The sequence below is a fragment of the Nyctibius grandis genome, chromosome 2 (genome assembly GCF_013368605.1).
Source record: "Nyctibius grandis isolate bNycGra1 chromosome 2, bNycGra1.pri, whole genome shotgun sequence".
In the NCBI taxonomy this organism is placed as follows: Eukaryota; Metazoa; Chordata; class Aves; order Nyctibiiformes; family Nyctibiidae; genus Nyctibius; species Nyctibius grandis.
The window spans coordinates 575,215-599,548 of record NC_090659.1 but is presented as its reverse complement, the minus strand read 5'-3'; the positions used below and the strand labels follow the sequence as shown (position 1 = coordinate 599,548).

General features: G+C 41.5%; 1 protein-coding gene across 1 annotated transcript; it reads right to left on the bottom strand.

Annotated features, from left to right (window-relative positions):
* Positions 1-401: 401 nt before the first annotated feature.
* On the bottom strand, positions 402-10,437 carry C2H3orf85 (chromosome 2 C3orf85 homolog). Its single transcript, XM_068421127.1, has 4 exons — positions 10,389-10,437; positions 2,777-2,925; positions 2,491-2,576; positions 402-480 (listed from the first exon to the last, which is right to left on the bottom strand). Exons 1-4 carry the CDS (start codon positions 10,435-10,437, stop codon positions 402-404), a joined length of 363 nt encoding a protein of 120 aa, XP_068277228.1.
* Between the last annotated feature and the right edge of the window lie 13,897 nt (positions 10,438-24,334).

Sequence of the window (24,334 nt, the reverse complement as noted above, 5' to 3'; positions counted from 1 at the left end):
TGCCCACCAAAGTGACTGATTTCCATTTCTTAACTGCCTTTCAAAAAGGTAGCTAAAATAAAATACTGAGAAATTAAAAATGTGGTTTTCAGTCACAGAAGCAGGAATGTACATTTGAAATCAATTGTTTAGTCAAAAAAATGTTTTATCTGAAAACACAGGGCTTTTTAAACTTAATCTGCTAAAACTTAATGGTTGCCTTGTCTTCAATGTCTTATTCAATTTACCATGACTTACGTCTCTCTTCTACTTATGAATATAAAATACACGGTATTGAGAGAATTACTGTGTTAAATTTCGTTTTAGACAGTGGGATGAGATAAAGTCATCTTATCAAATACATAATGGCAAATACATAACATGCCATATCCTAACATGGCCAGATATGAGATGTGTAGGATTTAATAGCTCATCCTTGTCTGTTGCTGGAGGTGAGTCCCAGACTGCTGTAGCATGTCCATGTAAGATCTGATGTTGTCGCTAGAAAAGATGGAATAAATTGCTTTTAGAAAAATTCTGCGAAATTAATTTCAAGATCCTGTCAGCAGCTCCAAGCTTTTGCAAATGTTTTCTTCTGGAAGCACAGACCCTGAACCAGATTCTTGCATATGCTGTGTAGGCTTACTTTTCTTGGCCATCGCAGAAATATCACAGATCAGGAACAATAAGATTAAAAATCATTGTTTTACTTTATCCATAATGTTTTTTTGTAACCTCTAGCTTGATGTCTTTTCTGCCATCTGCCTTCATAAAAACTCTGGATCTTAATTTCTGTCATACTAGCTTTGGGAAGTTTATTTCAGTCTGGGAGTTAACCAACCTCACTCTGAAATCATAAACACGCTTCAGTGGGAGTGCCTATAGATGTATTTCTGTACACTGGCTTTAATCCTGTCATATGACAATCATAAGGATTATCATTCTGGAGGCATAACTCATCTTGCAGTGTGCCTGGCAGCTGTCAGGATCACAGCCTTCAGACACATGTTTTGGACAACTAATAATTAGACGCAGTTAGGCATTTTCTATCTGAATATTTTTTTCTGATGGAAAAGACAGGGTGGGGATTATTTTTTCCCCAGAAAACTGAGTGAAGTGTCTTCAGGTAATTTCAGATTTGTCATAAGGCAGAAGTGACTGCTGCTAGCCAAGAAAGCTGCTGCCCATATCAGTATTAGAAATTGTGAGAGAATATCCTGGTGCTTCCTTCCAGCCACCCAAGGGCACCAGCTAAAGGCTTGGCAGGAGGGCAGGGAAATCATGACTTTGAGCTATTCTCTTCTACTTTGCTTCTGCTCAGGGTGAGTGAAACTGCTGTCACCTTTCAGGTGGAATGGTCCTAGAAAGCTCAATCTGAGACCCTCCAAATTCTTATTCAAAAAGTTCTGCTCAAAAGCTGCATTTCAAAATTAAACTTTCAAAAAGAAAGCTGCTTTTAAGTCAATAAAATTCAAAGCATATTCAATTCAACTTATGTTATGAGAAGTCGTCTACCCATTTTCCTGTTGGTGGTTACAGTCAGAGTGATCAGGTTGCTATGTCTGAGTAACTATTTTAAGCACTGAAACTTGAAGTCGTATGGGTTTAGTTCTACCCACCCCTGTCCGTTTCAAAGGACTTATTTTCCTTATTGCAGTCTACAACTACCTGAAGGGAGGTTGTAGTGAAGTGGGAGTTGGCCTCTTCTCCCGGGCAACTAGTGATAGGACAAGAGGACACAGCCTCAAGCTTCACCAGGGAAGGTTCAGGTTGGACATTAGGAAGAATTTCTTCTCAGCAAGGGTCATTAGCCATTGGAAGGGGCTGCCCAGGGAGGTGGTGGAGTCACCATCTCTGGATGTGTTTAAGAAAAGACTGGACATGGCACTTAGTGCCATGGTCTAGTTGCCAGGGTGGTGTCAGGGCAACGGTTGGACTCGATGATCCCAGAGGTCTCTTCCAGCCTGGTTGATTCTGTGATTCTGTGACAATTTGATACACGTTTCATGTCCTTGTGTGCTGATCTATAAATAGTGGTTTTACCAACTGCTATGTCTCATTCTCTGTTTTGTTCTGCTGAGGTTTTATTCTACACTGAATACAGTTTTGTTACTGAAATAGATGGAGTTTTTTATCTTTTATTTTTCTCCTCAGGAGTTGCTTTCTGTCTGCTTTTTAAATCAACTATGTAGGATATATTGCTACAGTTTAGCTCCTGTGAACTTTTTAAAAGATATATGTTCTTTAAGCTTTTAATGAATTCTTCCAAAGCGTACTTAAAAAAGAACTTGCCACAATAAAATGACCACATTTAAACAACCATAAAACTCAGACAGTAAAAACAAATCTTCTTTAATTTTTCAAGACATCTCTTATAATTGGGTTTGTTAATGTGTCAAGTTACGCCACTAGGACCCAATTAATAGCACTCATATTGGTTAATTTTACTTGCTTAGGTACATGCATGTGTTCTGAGTCTATGAAATGCTCTGTTGAGAAACGCCATCATACCTGGCAATTGAAGGATCGAAGGTGAAAGAACCCAAGTCCATGTAGTATTGTGCTGTGTCTCTCAAAGCTGTCCATGATTCACTAACCTAAAGTAGATCAAAACAGAAAAGAAAATTCTGAGCGTTGATACTGAATAAATACAGTGTGTGACTACTGAGCAACCTTGCCTACATTCATAAACCAGACAGATTTCCTCCCTTGCCCCAAAGGGTTACTGTTACCTGTTCCTCCCAGACCTGTACTTTCTTTTTTTCAACAGATGCTTCAAGATGATGGAAGAAAATACCTGTTCAGCCACGGTGTATCCCCATGCATTCTGGCTGCTGCTTGGGTCCCAGTAGTTCTGAGAATATGGGATCTGTCTTTTAAGTCGTATAAACTGATTTGCTGATTCTTCTGTCAGAAAAGGTGCTCCAAGGACACCTGAAATGGAAGCTGAGAAATATTTGTAATATCAGAAAAATATTTTAGAGTGTGCACTTCAAAAAACATATTTATACCCAAGGAGCGTATCTTTGGATCTGTAGTTTATTTAATAGAAATCAAAGATGGTCCTACCTTAGATCTTCAGAAAGTTTTTTTTTTTAAGCCTGAAGTCAATAAAAGAGCTGCTATAAATTGTTATTTTGCTGTTGAATCTGAAGTAAATAAAGTTACAATCAAATTAAGGCACTAATTTATTTTTAATACAAGATTTTATGACCTAAAAAAACCTGGAATTGCACTAGTGACAGGTGTGCTGAGAAGCCTAAAAGTTGTTTGTTTTTTTTTTAAAAACCTAAACCTACCTATGAATCTAACTACACTTTCTAAACCTCCTGGTTTAGATGTATTTATTCTCATTAGTAGAAGCATAGAAGTTGCATGCATTGAAATTACTCTATAAGCCAAAGGTATTGCACTTCTAATCTTGTTATAACATTGCTTTAGACAGCTTTTGAAGTCACTCCATATGCAGAAATACTTCTTGCAGATCTTCTTGAAATAACCATTCTGCCCAAGAAAAAGGGCTGGATTCCTCATTGACTTCATATGAAAGGCCCTGGTACAGGAAAAGTCTTTCCTTTTTAGTCTCCAGTGTTTGAGACAAAAATTAATTTGGGGCTAAACTCATCTGAAATAACACGTCAGTCCAAACCGTACAATTTTTGATGAACCACTGATTAAGTTGAAACTTGGATCTGTCAGCCAAGCTGAGGCCTGTGTCTGTAAACAGCCATGCTCCAGTTTAGTGAGGTGGGTTTAAAAGGACACCTGAGAGTGACCTGCACATACTTGGTACAAATGGGCCAAGAACTTGAACCCTTGTCTATTGTCTCGTAGACAGTCCCAGTAGTTCGTTCCTACTTCAGTTTCTTCAGATTCCAAGTTATTATAATCAGAAACTGGAGGCAGAAATTTTGGGGTAGGGGGTTTTCAGGGAATACCACCTTTAAAAATGTTAACAACTCCATGGAAAAACCTAAGTTCAGATATTTGGTGTGAAGACTCTTGTTGTGTGGACTGCCCTTTCCCTTAGGGAACTGCAGAACAGCTATTTCTGTACTTCAGAAAACAAGATTTTGGCCTGGGGAACAAAATGTACATTTCTTGCATTTGTTTGTTAAGATGCTACACTTCTGTTCCAGAGCTGCACAAGATAAAACTAAGCTCGTGCCAAACTTCATTATTTCTCTGGCAATTTACTATTATCCAGTAGAAAAATCTATGAGCTGTTAACTTCTCCTTAGTGAATTTGGGAGAGGAGGGGGGGGTTGTTGTTAAATATTTTGTAAGCTCATGATTACATTTCTGGACTGAGATAACTGAACTGGGATCGGAAATTGGCTCAGTAACAAGCTTCACTTTTGTTTAAATGTATATGTAGTTAGTAAGGGCCATTAAACATTAAATCTCATCACCAATATGTGCTCTGGCCTTCCAGCTTCACGGTAAGCTAGAAAAGATGATCATTAAGCAGCTCTGCTTTTAGTGTTTCTTTTCCCGTTGCCGGCGTCTTCAGAAAATGAACTTGTTCTGCTGGTGGGACGGTGAGGTGTTGTCTTGGCTGCTGTGGTGCAGAGTGATGCATCTTAAGGCTATTAACTTTCAATTTTTAATATACAGCCTGCTCTGCCTGCACCTGTATCCCATGAGAAATGCCATCCCTAACCATGCTGAATATTCACTTTGATTAAAGTGCACTTGCCTGCTCCGAGGGGAGCCAGGTGTGTCAGCTCTGCTCTTGGCTTCTTCTGTCACTGTTGGCACCCGGTTCTTGTTCATTTCTAGCTGCTATCTCAAATCCTTCAACCTCTCACCTTTAGCACCTGGGAGCCGTCTCTGCAGGGCTTGTCCCTAGCTGCTGGGACACTCCAAGGACACATCAGTACCAGAAGAAAATAAGTGCCTTTATATGCAAACTAATCCTTCAGGCTTAGCTCATTCTCTCTTCATCTTACTGTAAAGATCATTATACGTCGCTGAATGGGGCAAACTTCATTCACCTCCAGACAAACTCTAGTGAGACCATTTCTAGTGAAACCAGAAATAGTCCTGTTGGTCTTTCACTGGGACTACACAGACAAGTAGGGTTGCACGTTTGCTTGTGCTCCAGCAGAGCTCAGAGAAAACAAGGTCTTAAAGCTCTAATGTAGACCTGGGGGCATCAGACCAGGTGTCTCCATCTGAGTAACCCCTCTGAATACAGTCTATACTCTTTAGCAAATAACCTACATCTTGCCTCAATTTAAATTTCTCAGACTGGGTGTAATTTTTCCCTGCCTTTTGAACGGCTTAGTAAAAGATTGTGGAAGACTCTTGCTCGGGTAGGTGCTTTATAAAGGCTATTCCTGAAGGACTGCAGCTCTCCATCTTGCAGAAGACTGGCACAGAAACCAGGAGAAGGGAGTTTCATGGATAAAGGTTTCATGAAGAAAGGAAAAAGGTTTTCATGGAGTTTCATGGAGAAAGGAGCACATGGTTGTGATGACACTGGAGGGAGTCAGGAGCAGGTGGGTAATGTTAATGAAATGGCTCACAGTGCATAAAGTTGAGCTGAAAAAAGATGAAGAATTTCAAATTGTAGTGAAACAAAGTTAACTCACTGTGAAGAGCAGTCAGACATACTGTATGTTAATGTTTTTATTCAATACTGTTTTCCCTCTTTTCTCTTAGATAAATGTGTTATTTGAAAAACACATTTAGGGGTGGCCCAAAGGGAAAATAGGAGGAATGTGTGCAGAGAGTGAACTATTTGCAGGGGCTGTATCAGCTGTTACCAGTTAGTGTTTCCTGTCATCATCTCTTGAAGATTCACCCAGTGTTCTCATATGAAAAGCAAATTATCGAAAAAATTGGCTGGTTTTAGCAAGCAGATGCTTAGCTCATGTAATTATTGCCTTCAGCAGGTAGTTTTGTCTATCCTGTACACATAAACAGATTGTCCAGAGGGAAAACTATTAGTAATCATTACTGTTATGGTGCTGTGCTGGTTTTGGCTGGGGTACAGTTAATTTTCTTCATAGTAAATGAAGTAGTAGCTAGTATAGGGCTATGTTTTGGATTTGTGCTGATAACACAGGGATGCTTTCGTTACTGCTGAGCAGTGCTGACCCAGAGCCAAGGCCATTTCTGCTCCTCACACCACCCCACCAGCAAGTGGGCTGGTGGTGCACAAGAGGTTGGGAGGGGACACAGCCGGGACAGCTGACCCCAGCTGACCACAGGGATATCCCACACCATAGGACGTCACGCTCAGCAATGAAAAACTGGGGAAGAAGGAAAGGGGGATGTTTGTAGTGATGGCACTTGTCTTTCCAAGTCACCATTAGGCGTGATGGAGCCCTGCTTTCCTGGAGATGGCTGAACACCTGCCTGCCATGGGAAGGAGTGGATGGATTCCTTCTTTTGCTTTGCTTGCGTGCATGGCTTTTGCTTTACCTATTAAACTGTCTTTATCTCAGCCCACGAGTTTTCTCACTTCTACCCTTCTGATTCTCTCCCCCATCCCACTGGAGGGGAGTGAGCGGCCATGTGGGGCTTAGTTGTCAGCTGGGGTTAAACCACGACAGGTGCCTTCTGACCATCTCATTTTGGATTAGTGTGAACTGGTATAAGACTAAACTTGAGAGAGGGGAGATGGTGGTAGAACCTTGTCATCTTTGTCAAAATAGCAAATGTGTACTTAATCCAGCACCAACTATAAAAAAAAAAAAACACCCTGATTATGAAACAGGCATATCAAATAGCTTGGAATGTCAAGTTAATAATAAAGTATTACAGTATAGCAAGCAAACTGTACTTAAAATACAAAATCAACCTACATAGATCTTTAAATATTGTGCATTAAAATCTCTTCATACTAGACTCAAATAGAAGCTTAACTCTTGTGCAAGGATAGATTTCTAGAAAGCAAGATATTTAGCTGGGTGCAACTGCAAAATCTTCCCAGGAAGACATCTTTTTCTATCAGCTGAATGCACAATGATCCACTTCATCACACAGCCAAAAAAGTGAGTATGGGATTAAATTTTGACACCTTTGCCTGCTTAGGCACACATTTAACTGATATGCTTTTTTCTTTTTTAAAAGCTAAGCAGCATGAGCCCTTGTGTGCTGAGCAGTCTTTGGGGAGAGCAGGCAAGCCACCATTTGCATGTGTAATAGTAGAGTTAGATGATAAGAAGACAAAGCTTTAAACTTGCTGTAGTATAGAATATGCTTCCCCCTGCCGTGGAGACTTTATATAGATAAAAAAGTATAAGTGGTGAGGAACAACGTCAAGGCTTGGGACCAAAATTTATCCCTGGTGTGCAGATACCACAGGGAAAAGTGGTTTATGTCTGATTTGCAGTGATATTTACCAAAAAAAAATTACAATTGCTTAGCAACACTTCAGTCACTCTCTGTGCACATTGCCATATAAACTGGAGCTATTTGTTTCTCTCCCTGGTTTCTGAAGACTATTGCAAGTTTTTGACAACCTGAAAACCTGTTGCTGAAGTTATTTATGTCAATGGAATTTAAATGTCAAAAGTTGGCAATTGCTCTGGCTCCTTTCCTTTTGGTCTAATAACTCTTCTTACTGTCGGCTTTGGTGATTGTCTGGTCAAAATATCAGCTCACAGGGGTAAGGCTGATGGTCTTATCAGCACTTTAGGACAAAGCTTGGACAGAGGCTAGACTTGGACAGAGCTAAACTTCAATCCTGGACACTTTAACCTTGCTGAGGTGGCTGGTGCTGACGTGTTGGGAACTTTGAAAAAGTAAATCAAATGCTGCAGCTCAGGTGTGTCTCTTAAGGTTAGGAATGAGCCAGGATGGACTGCCCCCCCTCCATGCTTCAGTTATCTAACTTTCTAAATCCAGAAGAGATTTGCAAAGCCAGACCCCAGGACTCAGCCTGAGGGTTCAGAATACTGCAGTGTAGCACTGCAAGGGCTGAAAGAAAAGTGTGGGAGCAGCTGGCTTTCTCTTCACTAAAGTATTTCTCTAGGTTATGTGGCACTTCATGGAAATCAAGCTGTGGTTGGATTGTGGCAGGGATAGGCTTTTGGATTCTGCAGGCCACCTCTGGGCCATGTATCACCTTTTCTCAGCTGAAAAGTACAGTTACATTACAGTCAAACTCCTGCATATTGCTTTTTCAAATGGTGAAAAAGAAATGTGTGTATGCACATTGACTGTGTATCCCAAAGTGTTTGGATGGTAACAGGACTTAAAATAAAATTAAATCAGATTTGCTAATACCTGTCAACAGCAAAATTTAAAGTCACTGACTGTTAAGTGCTTCAACGCCATTCATATCACCCAGTCTTTGAAATTTTGGTCTCATCTGTTTATTTTTAAAACTTGAAGTACAGTCCTCTCTATTCTTTGACAATTCTTAATTTCACAGCACAGGACATGAGCTCTCTGGTACAAGAGATGAAAGCTCAGTCATTAGCAATCATTAGAGCTACAGCACCAGCCTCATTCCCTCATCAGCAAAGGCAGACAAGTTACAGACACTTAATGCAGAATTAGCTATTGAACATGTTGCTGGTGCAGTGCCAGGGGTCAGGAAAGTTGTCAGGTATGGGTAAATAGCAAGGTAATTTGGCAAAAATCCTAGATAATCCTAGGGAAGGAACTACTTCCCCTGCAGCAAAGTATCAAAAAAAAGCATTGGTCCATTGGTCCTCAGTGGGTCCTGGCAAGATTTCCTTCCTAAATCCATATGTGGCCATCAGTTTAACCTTGAGTGAATGGGCAAGACACCCCAATCAAACATCTGAGAGACTTCGGTAATGATCCCAGTACCTGGAGACCACCACACTCTTGTACCCCATCCCAAAAGGTTTATTATGGGGAGTGATTTATAGCAGCTGAGTTGAGGGTGTGATGAAGAGTCAGGCTCTCATTAGTGAGTCTTATAGCCTCTGTTTTAATTCACCACCACCTTGATCATTGCTGAAAGGATTCACAATTAATGAAAAACTGAACTGTTTGTGATCAATGAAACTTCTAAGAGCTCATTAAAAATCAGTAATAAATAGTTCTTCCTTCCTTTTGAAGAAAGGAACCTGGGAAAGGGGGCAAACAAGGCTGTTAGGAAAGACAGAGACATAAGGCAGATGAAAGCAAAGATAAGTCTTCCAAAAGGAGGGTCAGCAGGGTGCTGTGCTCCCAGCTTGGCTTCAGGTGACATTGCTAGTGTCACGATGGCCTTCAATGGAAAGAAGATGAGGTTCAGGAAGACAGACAAGTAACCAGAAATAGTCCAAGCTCAGGTGCACAGCAGATCAGGAAGTGGAAATAAGGGGAAAGGAAGGTTTCTAGGTGAGCTCTAACTTGCAGAAGAGAGAAAAGCCCTTTCCATCTCCTTCCCTCACCACAGCCAAAACTTAGGGTCATATGACAAGGAAGAAAATTTGGCCCACAAGAGAGTACACCTGACTGTGGTCCCAATTCACAAAACACCTTTTTTATTAATTCATTATTAAGCATTGACTAATTCTGTCTACCTCATTTTGCCTTAGCTCTTCACGTCTTGTACTTACTGCATATGTGTTGGAGCACTTAGATCTAAGAAATGCTTTTAATGCACACGTGTGGGTGAAGCATCTTTCCATGATGTGGGCAATCACTTGAGAAGTCAACACTCACTTACTGCCTGCCTGGTTTGTTCTAGTTTAGTGAGGAATAAGTTAATCTCACAGCATGTGCATCACTGATCATTGACTGTACCAATCTGTGGTGCTTCGGGAAGAGCATCCTTTCAGCCTTGCTGATGCTGCAGCCCTGCCTCACCCATTTTCACTCTGGTCCAAGTTTTACAGGGTGAGTCTTGATTTTAGCTGCACTGGTTGCAGGGTGCTGTGAAGGTTTGTGAAGGTTTGACCTGTTTGTTTGCTTCACAGCCTGAGAGCTTTAAAAAAAATCAGTCTCCTTAAGCAATTCAAATCAGGCATCCCAGAAATCACTTGTGAAATAGATCATTTTGAGTCCTTATAAATGCATGTGAAATTGTTTCTAACAAACGATAAATGTCAAGATCAGAACAATGTTTAGAGAAGATTCTAGAAAAATAGCGTTAAGCTCTTTCTACAATTTTAACAGTTCAGGAAAACATCCTGTAAGAATCCCTTTCAGTCAGGAGCGCATCCTCACTGCTCATACCTGAGGGCTTGAGCAGTAAGAGGTTCAAAAGTAGCCATGAGGAGCAGAATCAAGACTGTATTTCACAGAATTTGCTATGCAAATATGTGGCGCGAGCAAATATGTGCTCACCCACTCTCCCATATGTCCCTGCTGCAGTGATTTCCAGTTAATTCTATTTCATCAGTACCCTTCTGGTGGTAACACAGGTTTTTTTGCTAGCTGACTATTTAACAAGCCAGGAGGGAATGACACGAGACGGGGTGCCAGGCACTCACCTGTAAACAGCAGAGCAGACACCAACATTTGAAACGTTTTCAGAGACATGGCAAATTATCCAGAAAGTGTTTCCTTGGTACAGCAGAGGCAGTCACACGGTTTTATACTTTGTTGTCTTTAGGTTTATAAATCATTGACCAGATACGTGTACATCGTCGGTGCAGGAAGAGGGCAGGGTACAGTGCTTAGTTCAGCTTTGTCCTGTATTCCTGTGTTTGTACACTGTGGACTTTGCAAGCTGAGCCTCTAACGAGCCATCATGGCTCATTATTGTGTGGATACATTAACTTCTCCATGAGCTTTATAACACAAAATAGCACATTGGGCTGCTTCTGTGCGTGCTGAACAGGCATGTGTCTGCGAGTCAGTCTTCTGCATGATTGTTTTCCCTCGTTGTGGTAATGGGCATGAGCAGTTTATAGTCTGATGTAAATATGAATGGTGGGAACCGGTGTTTGAATCCACCTGCTCTGAGACCAGTGCCTAAGGGTACAGAATATTTTAGTTGTATAATGCTTGGGTTGAGGAAAATAAACCTATGATAAAACTAAGAAAGCACTAGGGCACGGAAGGCAAGAGGGAGTTGGGTTCCTGCCCTGCACAGGACCCAGGATCTCTCGTTGTCTTCTGCTGGTGTCAGGACTCTGTAGTGTGGGACACCATAAGTTCATGCTGTCTTATCTTTTCCACCTCTCCAGTTAGATGTTGCCTTTTTGTATACAACTCACTGCCAGTAACAGTTGTCTTACTGCAGACCTGTTTACCTTCGTAAGGTCACCTACACTGATGACACGGCCCACAGAAAAGCTGAGCTTTATCACGTGTTGAGGTGAGTTGATCTGCAGTTCACCAGCACAGGCGTGCGTGTACTCGAAGGTCTTTACGTCAGGGAATTAGACCTTGCTGACGTTACAGGTCAGGGACCAGACTCCATGCTGATGGGCTTCATTCTTACATTCACAGTGAGAACCATCCAGTCTAGACAGTGGATGGAACAAAGGTTTGTTGGGAAGTAAAAGAGCGTTTAGTTATGTAATTACAGAGCTTTATAGTTTTTGTCATTACACATTGGTGGGCAGGAGGGGAGACTATTGAACAGCAGATTTAACAGTGGAATCCTTAACCTTGTAGTAGGTCGCTTCACAACTTTATTATTGTTTTAGCATTGTTGTTCTAAAAAAAAAAAAAACCAATCACCACCACCTAGTGAATTATGCCTGGAGGCAGGTGCTCTGCACTCTGATGCCACGTTAAAAACAAATATTTATTTTCCAGACTTACGATCATCTTTCCCCACCTCTGAGCTACTAAATTAAATGTTAGATGTCAACACTTTGTGCACTAGCATAAAAGGAGTAAGGACTGGGACATTTGCCAATGGGTGACACAGATGGCTGTGACAGACCAGCTCTGAAGAACTGTAGATCCCCCCAGAAATAAGTTCCAGGAAAGCAAGCAAGTTATCCTTTTATCTCACAAACTTTTCTGGGCCATCTTCACTAGCCTCTTCCACACTTCCCTCTTACATGGACCTGCCTTTCTATTGCAGTTTCCCTCCCACAGGTTTTTCCTCCCAGTTCCTAGTATAATGTGTGGAAGAACATGCTGATGTGTTATTTAGTATTTATTGCAGTTATCTTTTCTTTAATGTGCAGTCTGCTCATGAAGAAAAGTGCTAGTGATATGGCCTAGGCCAAAAGAGATGATAGCAGCCAGTAAGACTTCACTGCTAGCTGGGAGCAGATCACAGGGAGTCATGCTGGACTGACAACACAGACCCAAGACACCTACTTCTCCTATCTCATCTTAGGAAGAAAGAAATCCTCATGTAATTCTCTTGCTTAGGAACAGGAGCTGAAAAAATGATAAAACAGTTAGACAGAGACCACAGATCCCAACTGACCCTGAGTATCCTAAGTCCAGGCTCCCAGGACCTAAAAACTCATCCTTGATCTTGCAATTTCCAATTAAAACCTGTCATGTGCTGGAGAATATGACTTGTCTATTTCGTTTACTGATGAAGCCTTGACCCTGTTATAGGGCAAGTCCTCACTGAGAGGCACAGAAAGTGTTCTGGTAAGGTCATGAAACATGGTATGGATTTTGCAGTGCCTGGACCTAGGCTCTGAGCTCAGAAGAATGCTAGGCTTACTCTGCTGTAGAGTGGGACAGTGGTCAGCCAGCTTAGATGATGATACAAGAAGACAGCACATCCCCTTGGACATGTGGATCCATGACACCTGAACATTCATCTTCGTTTCATCCCCTGTCCTGCCACCCTTGCTTCCTTGGCTGATTTTGGTCTTGCTCCTGGCCCCTGCTCTCTCTAGCCTGCCTATACCTGCCTTCTTCCCCTGAGATTTGTCTTCCCTCTTGTTGCATGCTCTGCAATTTCACATGAAATGATGCTATGCCTGTAAAACCCAACTTCTTTAGATTGAAGAATTTATGTCTCTTACAAGGAGAGTGGCTCCCCAGTGCGATTTCCCTTTCCTCCTGTTATACGTGTCCTGCTTCCCATATCCACATGGCTGTAGAGTTGTCAGGTTCACCCCCTCCTTGCCTCCTACCCCAGTCCTGCTACTGCCCAGTCTCACCTCTGCTCAGAAATACACATTCCTGAAGCCCTGTAGTGTGTATTTAGTCTGGGGGTTGCATATGCCCAGCTGGCTCACACACAAAAACTTTTAGGAGACAGATGTGTTCTTAGCTGTTCTTTGAGGGCATTATATAGGCAATCTGGATATCACTAAAAACCCATGAAAAGCATGAATGTGTTCATTGAATGTAGAATTTTAGCTGTTAATCACTAACAGTTTTTTGGAAGATTATAACTTGGCCCAATGGCTCAAATTTTCATATGGAAGAATGAATCATTGTATCATTTTCATACGATGCCATCCCTCTCTTGTTCAAATTTCTATTCCCTACTTTAAAGCGTGGAAAGTTTATTCAAAGGAGTTGTCAACAGAATACTCAGTGCAAGTTAAACTTTTATTTAAAGTTTAACCCCCACACATCCTTATCTATCTCATTTGCAGAAATAACTGAGATATTGGCTGAAATGCTTCCCAAAAATTTCAGCCTGAGGCAGACACCTTACATTTTTTAAAAAAAAACCCTTAAAAAATGATGACTAAATGATAAAAGTTTAACTGAGTTGCAGGCAAGCGAATGTAGGATTATATGAAGGGACATTTCAGACAATCTTCAATGGTACCAGCCTTATCAATAAAGTGTAAGGTAGGCTTCAAACAGCAGAACTCTAAGTTAGGGAAAGATTGTAACATTCTTCCTTTTACATTTCCTAATTTTAGACAGTAAATCACCATTTCAGGGGAAAGGTCTATGTTCTTCCCCTACTAGTATCAATATTTTTTTCTTTTGGGTAAAAGAGTAAAAACACAAAATTGTAGCTGATTGTAGCTGAAACAGTTTTAGGAAGAAAACAAAGAAAAGAGGTTGGGCTCATCTTACAAACATCCTGGGGAAGATGATGACCACTGGCTATACAGTGAGGTCTGTCTCCTTGAATAATTTTTCAATGTATCTTTCACTAGTGAAGTAGTTATAAAGCGGCTAATTTGTAAAATATCTGAGAGATAGGGGAGCTGAATATCCTTAAGATTGCTTGTTGCTTCAAGTTCATTGAAATCAGCTAACACATAAAGTTATTGGGAAGGAGCAAACAGGTAGGAAATCACATACGTAGCCTGGGTTAGGGAACAGAAAGGAAGATAAAGTTGAACTATTTGAGCTGGAAAATCCACATTCTTTTTCTTCATTGGCACCTGGTTCACACCTACATGTGTGTCTCACAGCAGGAACCTTAATTCCTTTGGTCTAATTTTGCCATCTAAGTATAATGCTAATCTCCCAGACTTTGTAAACTGCTATGTAACTGTTCAAAAATGTCACCTTGTGGTGTATTTAGTATCAAATTCCTCATTTGTTTCAGCTTGTCTAACATTTACCGGTTCTGTTTGTTCATCCCTAAGACATCTTTGACTTAAGTGGATGTGCCTACACCAGTGTTGAACTTTATTTGTTAAGTATCTGAAAATGCCTGTTGTGTTGCTGTAGTATCTTTTGGAGTAGAGATGAGACAAGTGAAAGGTAATATTTAAAAGAACATAAAACATATGTGGGATGTGAAAAAACTTTCTCTCAGAGGAAATATGTACATGGGGGACAATCTACTATAAGGATTCAAAACAGGATGTGTTACCTTGTCTTGTCATGTTTGATATTCTCCACCTGATTTAGTCTAGTTAAAGGCAGTGCAAAGGCAGACTTGAGCCACCAAAGTGAAGCAGATCTCTTCCAGCAGCTATGCCTTAGGAGCACAGCATCAGACATGTACTGGGTTAAGCTGGAAGCCTGGCATCCCATGCCTGACTGTGGCCAGCAGCAGAGGTCTAAGGAGGGAACTAAGAAGACAGTGACCAGCTGTTTCCACCAGCACACCTCTTCCACCAGCACATTGTGGCAAAGGACTTGAAGTCAGAGGCAGTAGCTCAGTGTTTAAAGTTTCTTGAGAGATTCTCAATACCTTGTTTTTTTAACCAGTTTTAAAATCCACAGCTGAACTAGGTGCTGTGTTGAACCCTGCACCTGACAATTATTTGGGCAAAATTTCTTCTGTTTCTTTTGTCTCGTGGGGAGAGCCTGGCTACGTAATTCTGCATGCTGCTTCTTGCCTTGTGGAAAGGCAAGTTGGGACTGTTTGCAGTGTGGGTGCTGCTGCTGTTCAGTAGAAAAGATGACCCTTGGCAGGAGTTTTGAGGAAATACTGGGGGATTTTCAGCATTTTGGGTCAGTCACTGATTCCAGTTACTGTTTTCTGTATTCTGCCCTGCTGCCTTTGAGTAGTACAAGCCTCGGAAGACACCTGCCATCAGCCTGTCACTGAGGGGGTGTATCCATGCAGAGAAGCTCCTGCAGGGCAAAAGGAACAGTTGGGAGCAGGGACAAGAGTCTTCTGCTTAAGCCTCTCAATTTGTGAGTGACTTGGGGCCAGGGTCTGAGAGTGTCTGGTGGCATCCACCTCCCTTTGGTGGTCCGGGCACTTTGCCATGTACTGTGAGAGTTCAGTTGCTCTTTGGGTGCAGTGGGAGCACCCACATTGGGATGTCACCAGGGTGGGCACCTGTGTCCTGGTGTTTGGGCAGCATGGCCATGCCTCATGCAGAGCCCCCACGCTGGTTTGCCCTCCCTCTGGCTCAGTTTCTGGTGTGTGGATAGTAGTCAGCAGGTTTATTGCTTCTATGCCCCCAGCCATTCTCATGTCCCCTACAAGCATCACCCACAGGGTCAAATCTTGTAGTCCTTTTCTTAACATGTGGCAAGTGGCCAGCACAACCAGTGACTGTGGTTTCCTTCCTTTTTATCAGTACAAAGTTTAAGAAAGGATGCCAACATCCAGGTAAGTGGCCTAGAAAGTTAGATAACCATTGCTTTGGATGGTCATCTTGTTTGCAAAGTCATGACCTTCATGCATGACTGTAATGTCTAGGAAATACATCTCTTGTTGCTGAGATTGTAATAACTAAACTTCTAACATTCTTTCCAGAGCATTTACTATGGTGTTTACAGTGTTTTTCTACATTTTCAGCAACTTCATTACGCTTCACTTTATGTCTGATTTGGTACCTATTGAGTGTCCTGTTTTCATGGGATAACGGGTGTCTTCAGCGCACAGTGAAGTTAGAGGAGCTACAAGCACCTGGATTGTCTAGATTTTTATTTTTTTCTAGCCACTGAACTCAAGTAGAGGTCCAAGAGTCTAACTGAGTGGTCAGCTAAGTCAGCCCCCACTGATAATGGGGGCTTTCATTTCACCACATGAAAATATGGTGGCATCAGACTGCACAAGAAGCTGGAGCAATGTGAAAAATCTCCAAGAAACTGTCAATACTTTATCTTCTGAACACTTACTTCCTATTCTGTAGAAGATTATGCAGTCTACGTGGTTTTTGTTTTAAACTTCAGGTTTCTACTTTAAAATCTCCTACGGTAACATGACCTGTGGTTCTTGTGGTGGCAGCCAGAAGTTGTCACAGCATTCCAGACAGGTTTCTGCTGTCTGATCTTGCTGTGGTGTAGATATTAGCTGACAGCTCCTGGAGCCATTCTAATCCATCACTCCTGATCCACAATAGAACCACCATGGCTTGCAGAGAAAAAAAAAACACACGCTGTCTTTCTCTTGGTGTAGTATAAGGCCACTTCCAGAATCTTCTGTATGAGTGATGTAGGAACTGTGGTAGGTGTGGCTTGAAGCGATTTGAAATGTAGAATTCTTTAAGTCCCCTCTCTTCTGGAAACTAATATATATTTGGGGGAGTGTTTATGAAGTCAGGCTGATCTAGCCCGGGCAGGACCTGATGATTCTCTCCCTCTAACATCCATGCTAAAACAATAAAGCTGTTGGGAGTGTCTTGTGCTGTCACCCACTTTTTACATATATAGCGCAGTGATTTCTAACATCTATGAACAAACAAATATTTTAGCTTGTTGTAAAGTCAATTTTTATTGCTGCTTCTTAAAAGCTGAATAACGTACAGCCAAAAGAATTTACTTTGATGTATAGGACTGAGCATCAAACCGTAGCCTGCTTTCTCATGCTCCTGTCATAAAACTGGGAAAATTAGTGTCCCAGTGAGAAATATGAAAAAATTCTATAACTAGAGCAATATGAGAAGCATTTTCTGTGCTGTCACAGACTGCAATGGGAATTAACTGCTATTGGTGTGACATGCCACAGGTGTATTAGGCACAGTCAAGTTAAATCCTTGTTCCTTGAAGTCCATCTGTTAATCTGGCTTCGATCCTCCTGTCACCTGCTGTTGCTGAATGTGGGATGAACTGATCCTTATGTGCACTTGGAAGATAAGGCCTGGTTTTAAATCTCATTATAGTGGTAAAACAGGGATAGATCCACTAAGAATAGAGCTACGCAGGTATGAAACCTGGTTTGATCTCTCTAATTACAAAAATGCGTGTCTGCATAGCTCCATCTCTTCATAGATCATTCCATCATGCTATCACATGAGATGTTCAATAATACCTAGCGAATACTATGTTTTTAAGAACAAAATATTTTTCATTTTTGTGGAATCTGCAGTGACTGTCAGAGTGACGAAGACACTGTCAGCTGCTTGGTAAAAGCTTTGACAAAATCAGCCATGCTCTACAAAAGTGGTAAGCTATCTAAACCTGTGTTGGCATGATGGAGACATCTGTTGAAGTCTCTGAGCCTCATGTCTTGATTCCCATGTTCCTGTTTATTGTAGATACAGGAAATTAAGGTTTCTCTCTCATGTTAACTAAGGCATCATGTTATCTAGTTTAGATTCAGCGCTTCTAAATGTAAAAACTTGGGTTGAAACTGGCATGTTACTTTGGGGAAAAAATGACATTTTATCTTTAATCTCTCACAATTCATTGTTCCACCAAAAAATCCCCACCAGTCACTTCAACTAGTGTACAGAAGATCCAGTTTTTAGTTGCTGGTTAATGTTGACAGCTTGTCCTTTTAGCACAGAAAGAAGCAGTTGAGGCTGACTATTTACCATCTCCAATGACCAAATAGTATACACCTCTAAAACTCCTTTATTGTGCATGCAGATTTATTGTCTTCTATTTATTTAATGGGATGAATACTTTAACATAACTACCAAGAATAAAAGAGAAATCACACAGTGGGCAAGTTGCTAGCTTCATAATGTAAAAAAACCAATGGCTCAGCAGTAGTACATGGGGAAATAATAATATTTACACATAATAATTTTTAATGTAAGTAAAAAAACAACAAAAAGTAGTTCCCAATTTAATTCTAGCAATTTTCTTTTTAATCAAAAGCCAAGTTACCTTTTCCAAGAAATAAAACCATTTTTTTGTAAAGTCATAAGAGCTAGAAAATTGCTCTTTATAATTCAAGCATTTTTGAAGTGCAAAGTGCCTGGATGCAAGACTGAAGTAGCATGTCAAGATGAAAGGAAATGGTGAGCATCTTTCTACTTTCACAGTAGAATATCTGTACTTAACAGGAGGTGGGTGAGAAATTTCTAATGAGTGAGTATTTCCAGAAATTCATTAAGTAAAATGTGCCACAAAAAACATGGTATAACAGAAAGAGTATATTGACAAGGTGTTAATTCATTAGTGTGCTCCATGGGCTCAAAGATATAAAATATATTGTCCAAGTTTCTTAATGCCTTCCTGGTAGGCTGGAGATATGGGAGGGAAGGAAGGGTCATTTCAGATGTACTTGTGAGTTAAAGGATAATGTAAGGTGATGTAATAGTTAAGTTCCTCTCTACTTCACAGGACACTAATGTTCTTTGAGTTGCCCATTGGCAGATTGTGTCTTGAAGTTTATAGGTGAGGTTATTGAAGAATGAAGCAATTACAGAGAGATTCCTGCTGTGCCTGGCCCCTTGTCATTGACAAGGCTACAGAAAACACCTGGGCTTACTTGTGCCTGATCCCTTTGCTGCCAAATATTCGTAATGCCTTGTAAAATTCTTCTAGTGTCTGTGTTTTCCCCCAGACTACATGGTCTTGCTGGTGATGAGATATAACAGAGACGATCTGTTTAACCATGTCATTAGAGGATCAAGCAGGAAGGGGTAACTGTGACATCAGATCTCTCACCAGTTTGGATCTCACCAGACCCTCGCAGCTGGAGATGTGGAACTCCATCCACATCAGTAGCATTCAGGTGTTAATAAAAATGAGCAATAGAACGACCAAGTACAGCCCTCAGAGGGATTCTCAAATGTCAGATCATTCCTGTGATGCTGTAGATGCATCCTGGCAAATCCCCTCGGTAAGTGCTGTATGTCACTGACGCACCTTCAGCGAAGCACTCGCCTTGGTACGAAAATCAGATTGAATTACCGGGATCCTAAAAGCTGCATATCAACATCTGGAATGCCTGGTGGCTATTTTATTATTTCTTAACTGTCTCTGAGGCAGCGAAGCTTTCTGATCTTCCCCTTGCATCAGTAGCACTCTCAGCTTCATTTCTTGTGAAATATTCAGTAGCTTGCCTTCTACAGCTTTCCACCTCTTAATCCTCTTATTGTCTCTCTTGATATCAACCTTAGCTGCTGACATGACAGCTTTTTCCAATATGTATGTGAACTAAATGGTTTGGATAAAAGCCAAGGAACATCTTGCCTCTCGGAGAATTGTAGTAAACAGATATTGCATTAAGACCTTGCTACCCAGAGAAAAAAAAAAAAAATAAAAAAAAAAGAGCCTAGCAAACTGTTGCCTGAAAGACAACTTAATTCCATGAAGCTTGTGAAGGACACACAGGGCTCACTGCTCTTGGTCAGTCCCATTGGCTGTGGGGTGGTCAGCATCGCTGAGCTTGCTGGATGGATACAATGGCATTGAAGACTAAATTACTTCTCTTCCCTTGAGTGACTTTACTCCATTCCTGCAGATGTCTTGCTAAAGGGAAAACTAAAGCTTTTTTGCCATTTTGTTTTGTTCTGATTTTTTTACTTTTTTTTTCTTTTAACCAAGACTTTTATTCAGGAAACCCTTCCCTGCTGTAAGTCAGCCACGGGGCACTCTGGCATCGCTGGCCCTGGACAGCACCGTGCCACAGGGCCAGCACCACCTCCCTGGGTGGTTTGAGGTGCTGAATAGCCACATGCATGCTGAGACTCAGTCTGCTTCCTCCTGACATTGCCCCTGGGCAAAGCTTGGCCAGTTCCCACTCGTATAAGCGGTGCCATCAGTTTACTGAGGGCAGGTCTGGGATGGCGCTCTTGGAAGGAAGCCCAACCTGTCCCTGCTGCTGCTCCCCTCTTCCTCCAAGGGGAGTGACCCAATCATCAGTATTGGGCTTTAAAGGAAGAAATAGCTTTCTTTTCCCCACTGTTAGCAACTTGTGAGGAGGGAGGGACAGGGAGAAGAAGGTTATTGTGATTGCTTGTGTGTAGGAGAGACCTTCAGCTCTGACTCCCCTTGCTAACACTTTTTTTTTTAGTGTTGCCATCACACAACTCCTCAGAGATGATGCTTTTTATGAGTCATAAAGGGATTTCTGAACAAAAATAATTTAAAATAGTTTGGTGGATTTCTGAGGATTTTAAGACCTTTGAGGCCACATACCAGTGTGATTATGCGGTGCAGCACTAGCTATTGTCTCCTCCAAGCAGCCTGTGTGTTTGCAGGAAGGGGAGAGCTTCTGCCCCTGCGGCATGAATCCAGCAGAGCAACAGGAAAGGAGGGGAAAGAAAAACTAGACTAAGGCAGCCCAAAAGCTGGCTTGAGACAGGTTTTTGGTTGAACATGTTCTGCTTCTCTTCTCCGGGGATGTCACAAGGGAGTGCAGAGTCCTCTCTTTCAAAGGACTGTTCAATTAAACTTTCTTTTTTGAGATTGTATGAGTTAGAAGGACTCATTTTTCAACCTAAAGGTCCTGTCAGTGACTCTGTAGTGTTTATTTTCAGAGAGTCATGAGCAACCAGACTTGACACATTCACTGGTAAGCACAGTGAGCTCCTTCAGAGGGGAAGTGACACTAATTGCCCTGGTAAAACATATGGAGAGTGTATTGGTCTGTGATCAGTTCTTCTGTTCAACACTCCTGCCTGCACACTGTCTCAGGAGTTGAAAGCTCAGCTTCAGAAATGTCAGGTGATGACATTTTCATGTCTCTTTGAAAACTATCCAACAGTCAAATGGATCTTGACTTTTAGGAAGCTTTTTCCCCCCCAAACTGTCTTTATGCTTCAAATAGAAGGCATGCAAAACTGCATGTTTCACATTTGGGTGCAAAAGACTATTTCTTGGCATTACTGACACCAGTAAGCATGTTAATGTACTGTCAGTTCAGCTTTCTTGCAGAAAAAGGTTTTTGGTTTTTTCAGTTGATCTGTTTTAAGCTGACCTTTCTATTCTCAGTCTTAGATAGAAGAGGAATATCTGCTGCACAGAGCTGAGCCTTCTCAGATTTGTTCTGGCAGTTGGTCTTGCTACGAACTGGAGTTGAGCTGGTCTAATTCCCCTAACAGCACCAGTTTACGACAATAAAAATCTAACTATATTTATTATTATTATTATTATTACATAGGAGACTTCTAAAATGAATCTTTTTATAACGTTATGATGTCTCAGAAGCTCGCCTTCACTTGTGCTCCTCCTTTCTTCTTCCATGTGTGTTCTTTGCTTCACTCGCTGCCAGGAGCATCAGATGCAGCCTTGAACGAAAGCCAATATTTGCACAGCTCTCATCAGGCTTGAAAGGGATGCCCCGACAAGTTTCCTTTCCGCACAGCTTGGAACAAAATGAAATATGTTCATATGTAGAACACAACTGCAGTAAATGGCAAAAAACCTGGAGTTAGAACAGCGCATCAGAACATCTTACCAGCTCTCTTCCATGGGGGTGAAGGCAAACTTATAACTAAAAGACTGTTAATTTCCTGACACATTCTTTTTTTCCAGTGGATGGAGGTGAGCTAAAAGGAAAATGTCTACTGTGCTTTTTGGACAATAGATGTGGCATGACCCCAAGTAAGGTAGTTATATATGTGCTGAACTGTGTGGTTAAAAGGAATTTTCTTTAAACTAATAGAATACCATACACAGAGAGTCATTTATTATAAAAGGAAGAATATGCCTAGATCAATAAAGAACAATTGTATGTTATTTTATGAGAAGAAAAAATTAATATGATAGGGGATTTGCTTTTTATTGTTTCGAAGATGACTGTGCATTTTTTTTTAAAGGAATAAAATGTGAAATTGATCTTTAGAGAAGTCTATCTGACTTGCTTTAAGCAGTAGCACCACCACATATCAGGAAGCAGCCAGAGGTCCAAAGCACAGTATTAACTCAATTCTGTGATTAGAAAAAAACTCAGTAAAACCTGCTTTAAGGCAAATATCCAGTAGTTTTTGTTAATTCTATAAAAGTAGGATATTAGCCACAGTTTGCCAGTCAGATTCAGTTTCCAGCTAAATATCCTTCCTACAGTTCTTCTTCCAACTTTGCTCAGTTTTAGGGTATTTTTTGTACCATGCCTAAATTGTGTAAGGTCACAGAAAGTCCTCCCGGACTGCATCCCTATGAGTAAGAAATCAAGCAAAGGGGGCAGGAGACCTGCATGGATGAGCAAAGAGCTTCTGACAAAACTGAAATGGAAGAAAGAAGTCTATGGAGTGCAGAAAAAAGGGCAGGCCACTTGGGAGGAATACAGGAAGGTTGTCAGAGTATGCAGGGAGGCGACAAGGAAGGCCAAGGCCCGCTTGGAATTAAATCTGGCAAGGGACATCAAAGACAACAAGAAAGGCTTCTTCAAGTACATCAGCAGCAAAAGGAAGACTGGGGAAAACGTGGACCTGCTGCTGAATGAGGAGGGTGCCCTGGTGATGGAGGATGCAGAGAAGGCAGAGTTACTGAATGCCTTCTTTGCCACAGTCTTTACTGCTAAGGCCAGCCCTCAAGAATCCCAGACCCTGGAGGTTCAAGAGAAAGTCTGAAGAAAGGCAAACTTTCCCTTGGTTGAGGAGGATCAAGTTGGAGATCACTTAGACAAACTGGACACCCACAAATCTATGGGCCCTGACGCGATGCACCCATGAGTGTCGAAGGGACTGGCAGATGTTATTGCCCAGCCACTCTCTATCATCTTTGAAAGGTCATGGAGAACAGGAGAGGTGCCTGAGGACTGGAGGAAGGCCAATGTCACTCCAGTCTTTAAAAAGGGTAAGAAGGAGGACCCAGGCAACTACAGGCCGGTCAGCCTCAACTCCATCCCTGGAACGGTGATGGAGCAGCTCATTCTGGATGCCATCTCTAAGCATGTGGAGAAGGTCATCAGAAGTAGTCAACATGGATTCACCAAGCGGAAATCATACTTGACCAATCTGATAGCCTTCTATGACGACATGACTGGCTGGGTTGATGAAGGGAGAGCAGTGGATGTTATCTACCTTGACTTCAGCAAGGCTTTTGACACTGTCTCCCATAACATCCTCATAGGAAAGCTCAAGAAGTGTGGCTTAGATGAGTGCACAGTGAGGTGGATCGAGAACTGGCCGAACGACAGAGCCCAGAGGGTTGTGATCAGTGGTGCTCAGTCTAGTTGGAGGCCTGTGGCTAGTGGTGTTCCCCAGGGGTCAGTACTGGGTCCGGTCCAGCACTTTTTGCTCTGAATTCTCCAACTCCCTTGTGCCATGTAGTTAGTGCCATGGAAAGCTGACCTACACCAATGCAGTTAGAGGATCAAAAATAATAGTGGTTGAGATGAGTGTATATGACCTTTTGTTTTGAAGATAATGAAGGAAAAACTTGCAAGGGATACTCATTCATTTCTTAAAATATGTTGAACTTTAATTAAAACATGATTTAAGCATTAATTAACGTGCAGTAGTTGTTACTGAGGTGTGGCTGGCATCTGAATTCCCAGTTCCTGTATTGTGCTTAAGCCAGGTAAAGAATAACCATTGAAGGTCAGTTATCTGGACAAGGCCATTTATACTCTAAATCCAATATTTTAAAGAAAACTCATATCAATACCATCTGCTTGTGAGAAGAGTCAACATAAGCTCGCATCACTGCTTGTTATGCTTTTCTACATGGTCCCACACAGATAGTTTCCTAAAAATTCTTTCTTACAAATGACTGTCACGGTGGTAACTTCCATTGGTTTGGAGACTCTGTGGTAAAAATTTGCATAATTTTGCCATTGTGTTTTGCAAGTCGACATACGGATAGCATTGAGGCGTTCTGGTATGACAATGCTCTCATTCATAGCTCGTTCCTCTCCGGGGAAGTATCTACACATTGTTGTAGTGGGGAGTCCTTAGCTGTCTGAAAAGTGTTTTCTGTCTTTCTCTTGCTGTGTCTTTATTTACAGACTTCTTTTTAAGACAGCCTTTGCCCTTTTTCAAGTAGCCAGATAGCCTTGTAATCA

Coding starts and splice junctions, on each gene's coding strand:
- C2H3orf85 (XM_068421127.1), bottom strand. CDS start 10,437: ATGTCTCTGAAAACGTTTCAAATGTTGGTGTCTGCTCTGCTGTTTACA. Junction 2,926..10,388: donor GTCTGCTCTGCTGTTTACAG/GTGAGTGCCTGG, acceptor AATATTTCTCAG/CTTCCATTTCAGGTGTCCTT. Junction 481..2,490: donor TTCGATCCTTCAATTGCCAG/GTATGATGGCGT, acceptor CATCTTTTCTAG/CGACAACATCAGATCTTACA.